This window comes from Ovis aries, chromosome 2, assembly GCF_016772045.2.
Source record: "Ovis aries strain OAR_USU_Benz2616 breed Rambouillet chromosome 2, ARS-UI_Ramb_v3.0, whole genome shotgun sequence".
NCBI lineage: Eukaryota > Metazoa > Chordata > Mammalia > Artiodactyla > Bovidae > Ovis > Ovis aries.
The window spans coordinates 207,674,785-207,689,701 of NC_056055.1; the positions used below are offsets into that span (position 1 = coordinate 207,674,785).

Consider the following 14,917-nt stretch of genomic DNA (forward strand, 5'->3'; position numbering starts at 1 on the left):
GATTCTAAACATTATCTGGAAAGGCAAAAGACAGAATAGCCAATACAAGATTGAAGGAGAACAAAGTTGGGAGACTGATATTACCCAACTTCAGGACTTACTATAATGCTACAACAATCAAAACAGTGTGGTGTTGGTGAAAGAATTAACAAATAAATCAATGGAACACAATAGAGAGCCCAGAAATAGAGGAATATAAATATAGTCAGGTGATCTTTGACACAGTTTCAAAGACAATATAATAGAGCAAAAATAGTCTTTTCAACAAATGGTACTGGAACAATGGGACATGCATATGCAAAAAAAAAAAAAAAAAAAAAGGAGAGAATCTAGACAAAGACCTTACAGTCTTCACAAAAATCATCACAGACCTAAATGTAAGAGGTAAAACTATCTTCCAAAACTCCTAGAAGATAACATTGGGAAAAAGTCCAGATAATCTTAAGTTTGGTGATGACTTTTTAGATTTAACACCAAAAGCACGATTCATGATGTATTAAACGTATGGGAACTCTCCATACCTTCCTGTCAGTTTTGATTAAAACCTAAAACTGCTCTAAAAAATAAAATTGATTTTAAAAATTGCACTGGTGGCAATAACCATAATAGTAACCATAATAATATTAATAGTACCAGCGATATTGTTGCTGCAATTACTAATATCCTTTCCCTTACAGTCTCTCTTCTTTTACCAAAATGTTGGCATTCCCTGGAAACACAGTGCTCCTTTTAGACTTCCAGGTTGTTTCAGTTTTGTTCTCTCTGCCAAGAATGCCTTCTCCTGCTACTCCCACCCCCTCCTCCTCCTAAAGAACTCCTCCTCATTCCCATTCAAGTTTTAGAGGAAACTTCAACACCCGTATGAAGCTGTCTTCAACTCTCCCAGGTGGACTCTGGTATCTGTTCTCTCAGACTCCCACTGCCTCCTCCTTCAGACTGACACTCCAGCAGTGATCTCATCACACCATAATTGTTTGCAGGCCTGTCTCCTTTATATTTAAAGCAATGAAGAATTCAAGCCCCTGTTCTTTGCTTTGAATGTGGTGCCTAGCATGGCTTTAGAGTAAAGAAGGTGTTTAATAATTACTAATTGAATGGCTACATTAAACATGCTTCAGTGTCAACAGAGAAGCACACAAATACATACACAATTGGAGAAGCATGACTTAATCAACTAGACTTAATTGGAGCCTAGTTGATTTACAACACTGTGTTAGCTTCAGGTGTATAGCGTAGTGATACAGTGATTTAGTTACACACATGTGAGTGTGTATCTCTTTTCTCTTATTCTTTTCCACTTTAGCTTATTATAAGATATTAACACAGTTCCCCATGCTTTACAGTAAATCCTCCCAATTTAATCCCCCCTCCACTTCTCCTTTGGTCACCAATAGTTTGTTTTCTGTGTCTGTGAGTCTGTTTCTGTTTTGTAAATAAGTTCGTTAGCATCCTTTTTTACATTCTGCACATAAATGATATCCTGTCACATTTGTCTTTTTCTATCTGACTTACTTCACTTAGTTTGATATCTCTAGGTCCTTCTATGTTGCTGCAAGTGGCACTATTTCATTCGTTTTATGACCAAGGACTATTCCAGTGTGTCTGTGTGTATGTGTGTTTGTGTGTGTGTATACCACATCTTCTTTATCCATTCATCTGTCCATGGACATTTAAGGTGGTTCCACGTCTTGGCTATTGTAAACAGTGAACACTGGAGTGCCTGTATCTCTTCAAATTAGAACTTCATCTTTTCCATATATATGCCCAGGGGTGGGATTGCTGGATCATATGGTAATGCTATTTTTAGTTTTTTGAGGAACATCCATTCTGTTTTCTACAACAGAGTAATTTCTGATGTATAAGCATCCCATCCATCTTTTGAAGCCTAACCTTTGTTCTGCTTCCGTGAAGTTTTTCCTAACACCTTCATCTGTGTTCCTGGTAGTAACATCCTGAATAACATTGGTTCATACATGGCCCTACAACACTCTTTAGATATTTCATTTCTGATCCTTGTTTTCCTAACAAGACTAAAAGTTTCTTAAAGATAACCATCATCCTACATTTAATATAATCTAGCATGCCAGTAGGTTACCAGACAAACCACTGCCATATGGGCAGTCTCTCAAGACACCAGAATGTTAACTGCCCCCATTAGGCCATACCAGATCAGATAAGAACCCTGAAATTATTAACTTGAAGTTTGGTGACCACTTGAAAAGGAGTTGGTGATGGACAGGGAGGCCTGGCGTGCTGCGATTCATGGGGTCGCAAAGAGTCAGACACGACTGAGCAACTGAACTGAACTGAACTGAAAAGGATTAGCTGTAAATGTCTAAAGTCACACTAATACATAAGCACAGTGTTTCTCTAACAACTAGAATTAATAATCTTCAATGTAGTTATTGGTATTTACATTAATTCTTCCTCCATAAAAAAAATAGGTCAAAATAAACCTTAGATAGGCGTGACTGAGAACAACACTGTAATCAATCGCTTCTTTTTTAGTGCCATTTATTTATCCCCTAATTGTCTGATACCATCCTTGCCCTTAGTCTTTGTTTAAAAGGTCAGCCATTTAAATCAGGGCTTTATCCCAATGCAGAGATTTCTGTCTCTCTGTAGCTGCTCCCAAGTCTATATGTACAGTCTTCATCCTACCTAGGTAGCTACTGGGCTGTCTTCCTCTCAAATAATTCCAGCTCCTCCTGTTCCATATACTGATAAAATATAAAGAGGTTTTGCATAGGCGCTCTTCAAGTGCCTCCTGTAGTCATTGGACACCAGAAATAGTCTTTCTTACTCTAAATGTGAGTATATGCTTATCTTGCAATATCTCTCCCAACAAACCCTCCCTCCACACACCGCCTAAGCTGGGGTGCTGGTTTCCTTGAGATCTGGGACTTCTGGTAGGAAGGAAATAATTCCAGATTTAGTACCACCTAGAAAATTTTTCTCTACTTCCTTGACACCGTGACCTCCTGTGTTTTATGCTTCCCCCTTCCGTACCCATTATATGAGGGCTACCCCAGCACAAGAGCGAGCACGCAAGTGGCCAAAAATCCACATATGTTGACATGGACAGGTGAGGAATTGATCAGTCAACAAGTACCTTCAAAGTACCTGTATGCGTTTATCCCATATGTGTTTTTAGTTGTTACAATAGATATGCAAAAACTATATGTAAAGTCTTTAGATTCATGAAGCTAACACATTTTATTGAGAACCTACTGGGGCCAAGCCACTCAGTGCCCTTCAGAATCTAGGACTTGTGGAAGAAACCTGGAGAGAGGTGGACACAGGAAGTATAATGCATTGAAAGGGACAAAACCAACAAGACCAACACTGGACAGAAAGAGTTCGTCACATCTCTGTGGTTGCTCGTCAAGTCTCTGACAGAGCTCAGCGAGGTTCAGATGATCAGAGAGGGCTTCAGAGAATCCGTGGAAGAACTAGGTGGTTGCTGCCAGTCCCAGGCAGTAGAGAAAGGTTCCATGAAAATGCACTTTTAAATATACATTCTTGTCCCAGCCAAGAGAAGCCTAAGGAGACGTGATGACTCTGTAATATGGTGCCCTGAATGGGATCCTGAACAAAGAAAAAAATTAGGTAAAATCTGAATAAACTACGGGCTTTAGTTGTCAATACAGTATCACCATTGATTTACAAATTGGAAGAAATGTACCGTATGAATATGAGATGTTAGTCATAGAGAAAGTGAGTTTCAGATATGTGAGAACTCTCTGTACTATCTTCTCAATTTTCCTGGAAGTCTAAAGCTGCTCTGAAAACTAAAGCCTATTTTAAAAGGGAATAAAAGCGGTTATAAAAATCTACAGAATACCCCTGGCATGGTGACAAGGAGGAGTCAGTTTGACAATGACCCTTTTTTGAAAGAAGTGACTTTGTTGTTAAATGCCATGTTTGTGGCTTGATCGTCAATTCCTATAACGATACTGAGTTCTTGCTTGCTTTTCCATGGTTGATTTTTGGCAGGCAGCAGCAGCATTTGTGCACTGATTATAATTTTGAGATGCATTGTCAGTAACCAGGGTGCATAATGGATCTTCATCTCTAATTACTTTTCTCTCCACAGGTGTCTGGAAAGGGTCCAGATGGGAATGCACACAACCTCCGCTTTGAGGGGATGGAGCGACAGTACGCCTCCTTACCCAGGTACATCACCAAGGGGTCTCCCCTCACCTTCTCACCCACACATAAAGTCTTTAGAGCAATCGCCATCAAATAGAAATCTGGCTTTGAAATAAGAAATATGTTATAATTTTGCCTTACCACTGCCTGCCACAACCCTCGTGCCATCCTCACAACTGTGCTAATAATTGAAACACTTGTGGGTTATTTTTTAAGGGAAGAAAATAGTATATCATTGCAATTGAACATGTCAGCAAGAATATTGGATTCTGAATGGAAATCCTAAGCCATTGCTATAAAAATGGTATTGAACAGCCTGCACCCAGCTTAGAGACAATAAAATAGTAAATCCTCTGTCCTAGGAATTACCCATGAGGAAGGGCATGCCAGCTTTAACCTTGGAGCTTCCTGTGGGTGTTAAAAAGCAGGAGAGAAATGTGAACCTGGGAAGGTGTTTTTTGCTTGATTTAGAACCTGGCTGAGTTCTTTGGGCAAAAGGCAAATACTGCTGAGAGGCACTGACCCATTGAAAGGAAGAGACATCTGGGTGGGAAAGTTCGCTTGGCGGTTCTGGCCTAACAAAAGCCACTTATGCTATAACTAGACACCCTGAAAATGAGATACCATTCTCAAAGGTCTGTCCTCTTATTGGGTAGACGAAGAATAATTTTAGTCTGCGATCAGTGACACGTGACAAAGGAGAAGCCTTTCCAGGATGACATAGACTTCAGTGACCATGGGAGTTAACTGAGCTGAGTGTGAGAACGTGTGAGTTTGAAAAACAAAAATAAAGAAATGTTAATGCCAGCCAGAAAACTAAAATTTTACAGAATGTCCCCTTTTAAAAAGAAAGGTGCGGGTGGACCCTAAGGAGAGCTTTTCCATTATCAAACTGAACGGTTAAAGTGCTAGCTCACGGCTCGGTTACCGTTTTGAGTTGCATGTTGACTATATTTCTGTGTGTGAATTGACAAGAATAACATCCTGAATATTACAACAGGCATAGCGTAAGTGACCATCTGCTCTTATAAATAGTATGTTAATTTTCAAAAGTAATAAAATCTCAAATCTAGCAGAGAACCAGTTTTGAACACTGATTGAGCAGGATACCCAAAATACAATATTTTAAAAGCTTCTGTACAACTATATTTTGTCTCCCTGATTTCTCTTTTTATATGTTGTCTCATAGTTATTTTTCTCATCCTTGATTTCTTTCCCCTGCTGATTTTTTCCCCTGGCCTAGTATTTTGTTTTCATTTTAAAAAATAGAAGTAGTCTCCAAAACTCATTTTAAATATAAAATTTCTGGCTTTCAATATTGAAGTGTGTGGAAGTTGTAGTTAAGGCAGATGGAAAGTACTGTTCTTAGAAAAGGAAGAAAAAGGAAAACTGGAAACAGTTTAATGTCTTTCCTGGCCAACTTGTACTCAGACTGTGGAAATGGATTTTTTGGGGTACAAATCAAAAGCACAGACATAGCATTTATAAGTACAGAAATTCTATAAATTTCACTCATTCATTCCTTCCTCAAGTATCGACTGATCATCTACTGCATATAAGGCCCTAAGAATCTGGAGACTGGAGACACTGTGGCCAGCTCAGCCTCAGGACCCACTGTCTAGGGCAGGAGGGAGCAGATCCACTTTTTGTGAGAGTGCAACCAAGGCTTAGATAAATGATAATGAACATAAAGTCCTCTGAATTTCCAACTCCTATTTATGTTTACCAATAAGCCCTGAAACGCACAATCATGGCTGACTCTAAACCTGTCTGTTTTAGGATTAAATATCATGGAGGGAGTCTTTTGACAGAGGCAATACATTGATGCTCTTTGTCACTCTGGGGGCTGCCATCGCAATATATGGATCGACAAAATCCTGCCAGCCTCGAGAATATAACTGTAACCCAAAGCGAAACATCTTAGACTGAAAACAGTTTTGACAAACCATCCACTCACACACATAACACAGTGGCAAAAGTGATGGGCTACAGGTGCTGACGTACCTTTTTAGATTCCTGGTAAGAAGGAGTCATGATGGAGAATAAATAAGGCTCAGATCAAGTGCGTGAGCTGTCCCTGGCACTGGTTTTCTTTAATGCAGGGGCTCAAACTTGAGTTTCCATCTCAACATCTAAGGGGGAGATGCAGAGAATCCCCACCCATGTGCTCTAATCCATCGAGGGGGCTCCATATTTACCCAACAAAGTGCAAATGCCTAAGGCAGAAGACGTGACTTTTGCCCTGGTTTCCTCATCCCCCACCGCCCCCCAGCCTGCCCCCAGAGATCTGACTGTCCATTCAATTGAATCACACCAGCTCCACTGCTCCTTTGTCAGGCGAGTGAGGGGACCACATTTCTGCAGGCACCGGATCCCCTCTTAGTCACAGGGGTAGGGAGCTTTAAAATATTTGTGGAGGTTAAATTTTTAATTAAAAATAGGAATAAATCTCCTGATAGGAAGTCAGTGGCCAGCCTTACTGGGGACGTGCTGCTGACTGATTCGGCTCCTGTGCTGTTTGTGGAGAAGATCACAGGAGTTTTAAGATAGACTTAATAGTGTTGATTTATATGTCAGATTTGGAGCCATCAACACAGAAAATGCCCCCCAGCGCATGGAGTTGGTGAGGAGCCCTAGTCAAGGGGCACCCTGCTGTGTTTTCGTGGAACTCTGTCATTTTAAAGGAGGCCTGTACAGCCTGCTGCCAGGCTCAGTGGCACTTGACAAAATAACCCCAGAGCCCTAGCCTGCTCAGGAAGAAAGACAGTTCCCAGCACTTGGTAGTTACGGGGTTGCCTAAGGCTAAGGGCTAAGCGATGTTAAGTGTTATCGTTAAGCAATGTTAAATCTTTTACCTCTGAAGAAAAATGACTTTATTTCTTTTCTCCTGAGGGTGCTGTTTTGGAAAGCAGAGCGTGGTTGTAATACAACCTCGTTAGGGAGCGCCAGGCTTTTCCCAAGGCCAGCGTTTTACCCAGGCCGTCCGGCCCGCACTTTTCTTTGGTAGCAAACCGAGGGAAATCAGCCTCCCCCTATTCTTGCCTGACACAAATTATTACTCACCCTGGGTGAGCAGGGAAGTGGCTGTTTCCTGGGCTGCTATAATGTGTGAACAACAATGTATGTATTTTTGCAAACAGCTTCTTTTTCACTTCAGCCTCCCAGCCTCTTTCAATTCTCCCAGGCCCCATTCTGATTTTACAGACCTCCTCCTGGTCCCGCCGTTCAGCAGTAAACTCTCTCCTCTCCCATCTCCAGCCTCCATCATTCCCACCTGGCCCATCCCCGACCCCCACGGGACCCCATTATCCCTTCTCTGCAGATGGCTCAGTGCATCAGCACATGATGTTGCTCTTCCGGGCTTGTAATCAAGTGTTGAGTCCTGAGAAGGGAGCAAAAAGGCTCTCCATTTCTTCTGTGGCCCTGCACGCAAGGGCGATGAAAGGTTGCTGGAGAAACTCAGAAAAGCGTTCATTGGTTCCATTACAAAATTCACATTATCCAGCCCCAGCTGGGCCCCTGCTGCTGCCCAGAATTCCTTTTAGTCGTGCTGTCAACTCCCTTGACTGTCCCACAGTCGCCGTTCCAGCCCTTTTCTGCTCCCGTTAAGTTCTGCAAAGATGACTAAGCCCCCCAGGCCCAGTCTCTAGAGATGATCTCACTTCCTTTTCTTTACGACCTTGAGACAGTCAACCTTAGTTCCTCAGCTTCAGCTCCGTGCAGGTCAGACTCGCTCTGTCTTCACCAACACACACTTCCCAAGGGGAGATGTGAAGGCATGGACTTGGAGTCAGCCCATAATTATAGCCCCATCCGTCACTTCTCACCTGTAGGATCTTGGGCAAGTATCCAACTGGTCCAGGCTCAGTTTTTTAATCTGCAAATCGGGGATGATATTAGGGATTCTGTATAATGCTTGTATGAGTATTAAATTCAGTGATTCGAGAAAAACCCTTAATGAAGAAGCTGGCTGACGTATTTTAAGGATTTTTTTTTTAATATTGTTCTTTTTAATTTTCTCTCTGGGAATGATGTGTTCCCTCTTTTAATGAGTCAGACCTGTATAGCAGAGCTCATTCTCACTGGCTTTTCAGGGACCCTACATCATCAACTACCCCTCTCTTGTCTGTATCATTAAGCCCTTGGCAGTGGCTTTCCTCCCTGTGCTTACAACTGTGAATGCAGAGGCTCAGCTGCACAGTTCGCTGGGAGTTCCCCAGCATGCAGAAAAGGAGAGCCAATGGCTCAGGGAGATATGCTGGGGGCATAACTGAGGCTGAAGGATCAGCCAGCTCTTAAAGAAAGACCCAAGTCCAGATGATCATGAAGGGGACATTACAAACTAAAGTGGCCTGCTGGGAGACAGCCGTTCTTACAGATAGGGAGCTCACATCAGGGACATGGGCGCTAACTCAGGTCTAGGTAAGAGGCCACGGCCCCTGGCCAACAAGGCTTAGATTCAGACCCTGTGTCTCCTGAGTGGTGGAGACCCACAACTGTGAATTAACCAGCAAGGCTGGACACAATGCTCTGGTCACAGGACAGAAATGCTAAGGGAGGGGCCCGCTATTGGCCGGTGGGGGAACGTCCTGGGATATGACAGAGATATTCCTGTTGGCTCAGGACCTGACACGCTGACCAAGCTTCCAGCTGTCAGGATGCGTAGCTGAGCCAGGCTCAGGTGGCAGGCCGACCCCATGAACTTGATTTTATTCCATCAGAGAAAACAGAGATCTTCCCTCAACCCTCCTTCCTCCTCAAATTCTCATTTTGCTACTTTTGGGGAAAAAAAAATTGGCTCTCTTTCCACACCAGCCTCTGAACTCTCACCTCTTGCCCCAGGCTTCTGACCATGCCCCTGATGCTCCCAGCTGACTCTGCCTCCAGTTCTTTTCTTTTCTTTTAATATTGGAGTGTAGTTGATTTATAATATTGTTAGTTTCAGGGGTACAGCAAAGTGATTCAGTTATACATATGCATATATTTATTCTTTCTAGCCCTGTTTTCTATACAGAGTCTCTCTGAGCTGCCTCCTCCGTTCTCTTTTTTTTTAACTTTAATTTTTAAATTTTATTTGCTTATTATTTTGGCCGCGCTGGGTCTTTGCCACTGTGTACAGGCTTCCTCTAGTTGCAGCGAGCAGTAGCTACTCTTTAGTTGCGGTGCACAGGCTTCTCATTCCGGTGGCTTCTCTTGTTCCAGAGCACAGCTCAAGGACATGCAGGCTCAGTAGTCGTGGCGCACGGGCTTAGTTACCCCACGGCCTGTGGAATCTTCCTGGACCAGGGGGCAAACCCATGTCCCCCACACTGGCAGGTGGATTATTTACCACTGGACCACTAGGGAAGTCCTTCCGCCATTCTTACAGATTCAGTTCTCATCACTAGGATGATGAATCCAAAATGAACCTGGCTAATCTTCATATCTCACAAACTGGAGAGAGTTGCCATGCCCTCCTCCAGGGGATCTTCCCAACCCAGGGATCGAACCAGCATCTCCTGCATTGCAGGCAGATTCTTTGCTGCCGAGCCACTGGGAAACCTCTAATACCTCAAAGCCCCCATGCCAAAACCCAAGCCCTCTGCCATCTTTCTTTAGCTCTTCCTCCTTTTAACTTCCATAACATTGGATTACCACTTTACCAGTGCCACTGAAAACAGATTTAGGTTTTGATTCTTCGCTGACCCTTTCCACCACTATTAGATTATAAATTCCTTGAAACAAAGGATATTGTTCTATACCCATCATTTTTGCACCTATCAACAGGATCTAACATAGAACCATGTATACAGTGGGTTTTAATTACCAGTACACAGATGAGATTTTGTTTTTATAGATTTGTTTTTATATAACTAAGTTGCAGGAAAGAATGCCTCCCAAGATTTTTAAACCATTTATTTCAGAGCACTCAGTTCAGTTCAGTCACTCAGTCATGTCCGACTCTTTGCAACGCCATGAATCGCAGCACGCCAGGCCTCCCTGTCCATCACCAACTCCCGGAGTTCACTCAGAATCACGTCCATCGAGTCCGTGATGCCATCCAGCCATCTCATCCTCTGTTGTCCCCTTCTCCTCCTGCCCGCAATCCCTCCCAGCATCAAAGTCTTTTCCAATGAGTCAACTCTTTGCATGAGGTGGCCAAAGTACTGCAGTTTCAGCTTTAGCATCATTCCTTCCAAAGAAATCCCAGGGCTGATCTCCTTCACAATGGACTGGTTGGATTTCCTTGCAGTCCAAGGGACTCTCAAGAGTCTTCTCCAACACCACATTTCAAAAGCATCAATTCTTCGGTGCTCAGCCTTCTTCACAGTCCAGCTCTCTCATCCATACATGACCACAGGAAAAACCATAGCGTTGACTAGATGGACCTTAGTCAGCGAAGTAATGTCTCTGCTTTTGAATATGCTATCTAGGTTGGTCATAACTTTTCTTCCATGAAGTAAGCATCTTTTAATTTCATGGCTGCAGTCACCATCTGCAGTGATTTTGGAGCCCAGAAAAATAAAGTCTGACACTGTTTCACTGTTTCCCCATCTATTTCCCATGAAGTGATGGGACTGGATGCCATGATCTTCATTTTCTGAATGTTGAGCTTTAAGCCAACTTTTTCACTCTCCTCTTTCACTTTCATCAAGAGGCCTTTGAGTTCCTCTTCACTTTCTGCCATAAGGGTGGTGGTATCTGCATATCTGAGGTTATTGATGTTTCTCCTGGCAACCTTGATTCCAGCTTGTGCTTCTTCCAGTCCAGCGTTTCTCATGATGTACTCTGCATAGAAGTTAAATAAGCAGGGTGACGATATACAGACTTGACGTACTTCTTTTCCTATTTGGAACCAGTCTGTTGTTCCATGTCCAGAACACTGGACAGAATAGTTCAGTGCACTATTTTCCAGTAAAAGTATTGATTTTTCTATGAGGAAGTCCCTTTTCCCTAATGTCAGTAGAAATCCAGAAGTCCAAATAGTTACCCACTGCTGAGCGCTTACTATATACCAGGCCCTGTTCTAAATGCTTTGTATCCACTGACTGATTTAATGTGCACAGCAATCCTGTGACTCAATAGCATCCCTATTATTATCTTCATTCCATAAGCAAGGAAACAGGCAGAGAGAGATTCAGTGAAATTGCCCAGGTTCAAGAGTTAGAAGCAGCAGAGCTGAGATTTGCACCTGAGCAGCCTTGACTGCGAGTTTGTACATTTAACATCTAAGGGGCTTAGATCATTCAGCTGAGTCAGACCCAAACTCTGTGATTTTTACACACCCTGTGTTATTTGCTCACCTGCTTGTCATTCTCACTAAAGTGTAAGAGCCTTCGAGGACAGGGACCGTATCTTATTCATCTTTGCATATGACACGGAACATTACTAATAGAACAGTTTAGGTAATGCCTTTCAACCATCTCTGCAATGCTGTCATAAAATCAATTCTTTTCCCATTCCCTGGGGTCCTTCCTCTGAAGTATGAACAGTTTAATGCATAATTGCTAGATGAACATTAAGCAATAGACTTTGCCCACCAAGAGGGGAATCCTGTTTTGTTAGAACACTCCTGAGAGTTGAAAAAGCAGTGTCTGCAAATTGGTACTTTGGTTCTTTAAGATTAAGAATAATATCTACCCAGAAGAAAAGAGATGATGATAAATTTTCTGATGCAAAGCTTCATGAGCGCTCCCGAGGAGAGAGTCTCCCTTTCCGGGACTGATGTGGGACAAAGACCCTCTCAGGCCGGATCTGGCTTCAGTCCCGATGGTGCTCTCACCCGTATTATTACAAGAGTTACTTAAGGGGGGAAAAAGTTCTCTCTGAACAGTTCAAGCAGCTTGAGTTTAGCGTGAGAAGTTACACGCTAGAACTGATTTGAGGTAGAAAGAGCGACTCTAGAAGGAGGAAACACCTTATGTGTGCTTCCTTGGAACCCAAAATAAACCCGCCTTCTAAGTTGGTGCTGGGTACAATTGTGCCCAGACTAGAAGAACACATCGTAACAGCAGATTCATGTCCATTGGTTTGCTTGATGGGTTTCAGCTTTCTCACCTGCATCCGCCTTTGCCCAGCCCCAGGAAGACTGCAGTCGCAAGCGCACGGCTGACTTTAAAGCTTGCAACATGCACAGCACCCACTAGGTTATAATATCCACAGAGACGCTTACCTCACTGCTTAAAGACACTCTGACTTTGCTCGTTCTCATCTCCAGTTAGCCTCCGCTCTGTTCACAGCTATTGAATCTTCCTTTGCCAACCTTGCCTCACTTTCTGGCCCTTGCTAAGCAGATGGCAGTGACCCTTGAGTTCTGCAAAGACCTCCACCCATGCCACAGTCCTGGTCTTTGCTGAGACTGATGGTGATTAAATGAGTTCAGTGAAAACTTGAGCCACAGCACATTAGGTGTGTATGTGTGGGAGCATGTGTCCAGTGCAGGTGGAGATTTGGCTGCCTGGATCTGCACATGCTGACCAAGTCTCCACACTGCCTAATTGAGTACTTCTCTCTGCCACAAGGCCAGTAGGATGCTTCATGAGAATATATGTCCTGCTCGCCGCAGCCCTGGCAGCCAGTCAGATGTTCACCTGGGGTTTGAGGCCATTTCAGCTACAAAAACTTCCTCTTCATAAGTCTCTAGACAGAGCCCTTTGTCCTTCATCTAGATCCAAGGAATCATGGCCAGTCTCCCTGTCACCTTTCTGGTGACACAACTTTACCTGAATAGCCCCTTCTTGCAGTGAAAAGCTACCTCTCAGCACCCCAGGCTGTGACTATGGCTCTGCCTTCGCAGGAAGGCTAACACGGGCTGAGGCGCTTGTCTCCAGTGTGTTTTCTACATATGCATATGGCAGAGTTTAATGCTTTTGAAAATCAATGAAGCTCTTTTACCCCACCAGATTCAACTTTCTCATCTTCTCTCCTCAGTCCCTGAAAATCTCGTCTCTACTTCCCCTGCCCCATCGTGTCAGCTGTTTATTTGACTGGCCCCTCTGACACCACCTCATTCTTAATGCAGGGGACAAAATGATGAATTAGCAGCAATTTAGTTCTTTGTGAGATTAAGATGTCTCCATTGTCAACTCAAACTTCCTGAAAAATGCAAAAAGCCCTAGTGTGTAATACCGTCTTAAAGATGCCAAGCCGCTGAGATCAGGGGGTTAATGCTGCTGCCATATCATTTTTATGTCACTTAGTTCCTCAAATAAAAGTCCATTTTAATCAAACTTTTTATCATTTCCTCATAGCCAATATATCCTTGATGCCATTGGGATATTTGATATTAATTATTCAGTCGAAGGCCTCCATTATGAATTTAGTTAGAATGTTAGTGATTTAAAACACGTTAGGACCCATTACAGTACTGATATCCCCAGAGTCATTTTAAATGAATCTTTTTTATTGAAGTATAGTTGATTTACTATGTTGTGTTAATTCCTGCTGTACAGCAAAGTGACTCACTTATACACATATGTACATCCATTTTTTGTCTTCTTTTCCATTGTGGTTTATCCCAGGATATCGAATATAGTTCCCTGTGCTAAGAGTAGGATCTTGTTTATCATTCTGTATGTAATAGTTTGCATCTACTAATCCCTAATTCCCAGTACATGCTTCCCCCACCCACCCTCCCCGCTAGCAACCACAAGTCTGATCTCTATGTCTATGAGTCTGTTTTTGATTCATAGACAGATTCATTTGTGTCATATTTTAGATAACACATATACGTGATATCATATAAAATTTGTCTATCTCTGCCTGACGTAACTTCACTTAGCATAATAATCTCTAGTTGACTTCATGTTGCTGCAAATAGCTATATTGCATTCCCTTTTTAGGACTGAGTAGTATTCCATTGTGTATATGTATCACATCTTCCTCATACATTCATCAGTTAATGGATATTTAGATTATTTCCATGTCTTGGCTATTGTGAATAGTGCTGCTATGAACATTGGGGTACATATATTTTTTTGAATTGTAGTTTTGTCCATATTTATATCCAGGAAAAGGATCATATGGTAATTCTATTATAGTTTTAGTTTTCTGAGGAACCTCCATACTATTTTCATGACAGCTGCACCGGTTTACATTGGTTCACCACAACACCCTCTCCAGCACTTGTTATTTGTCAGTTCAGTCACTCAGTTGTGTCTGACTCTTTGCGATCCCAGGCAGCAGCACACCAGGCCTCCCTGTCCATCACCAACATCCACTCAAACTCATTCCACTCAAACTCATGTCCATTGAGTTGGTATTGCCATCCAACCATCTCATCCTCTGTCATCCCCTTCTCCTCCTGCCCTCAATCTTTCCCAGCATCAGGGTCTTTCCAAATGAGTCAGCTCTTCGCATCAGGTAGCCAAAGTATTGGAGTTTCACTTTCATCATCAGTCCTTCCAATGAACACCCAGAAGTGATTTCCTTTAGGATGGACTGGTTGGATCTCCTTGCAGTCCAAGGGACTCTCAAGAGTCTTCTCCAACACCACAGTTCAAAAATATCAGTTCTTCAGCGCTCAGCTTTCTTTATAGTCCAACTCTCACATACATACATGACTACTGGAAAAACCATAGCCTTGACTAGACTGACCTTTATTGGCAAAGTAATGTCTCTGCTTTTTAATCTGCTGTCTGCTGCTGCTGCTGCTGCTAAGTTGCTTCAGTCCTGTCTGACTCTGTGCGACCCCATAGACTGCAGCCCACCAGGCTCCCCTGTCCCTGGGATTCTCCAGGCAAGAACACTGGAGGGGGTTGCCATTTCCTGCTCCAAATATGCTGTC

General features: G+C 42.9%; 1 protein-coding gene across 4 annotated transcripts in view; it reads left to right on the plus strand.

The window, feature by feature from the left end:
• The window catches only part of PARD3B (par-3 family cell polarity regulator beta), a 1,199,064-nt gene that overhangs the window by 1,083,388 nt on the left and 100,759 nt on the right, over window positions 1-14,917 (plus strand). For all 4 annotated transcript variants that reach the window (XM_060410277.1, XM_060410276.1, XM_004004847.6 and 1 more), the window contains one exon: window positions 4,097-4,176. In XM_060410277.1, coding sequence (XP_060266260.1) covers window positions 4,097-4,176 — 80 coding nt within the window. The remainder of the gene's footprint in view (window positions 1-4,096; window positions 4,177-14,917) is intronic.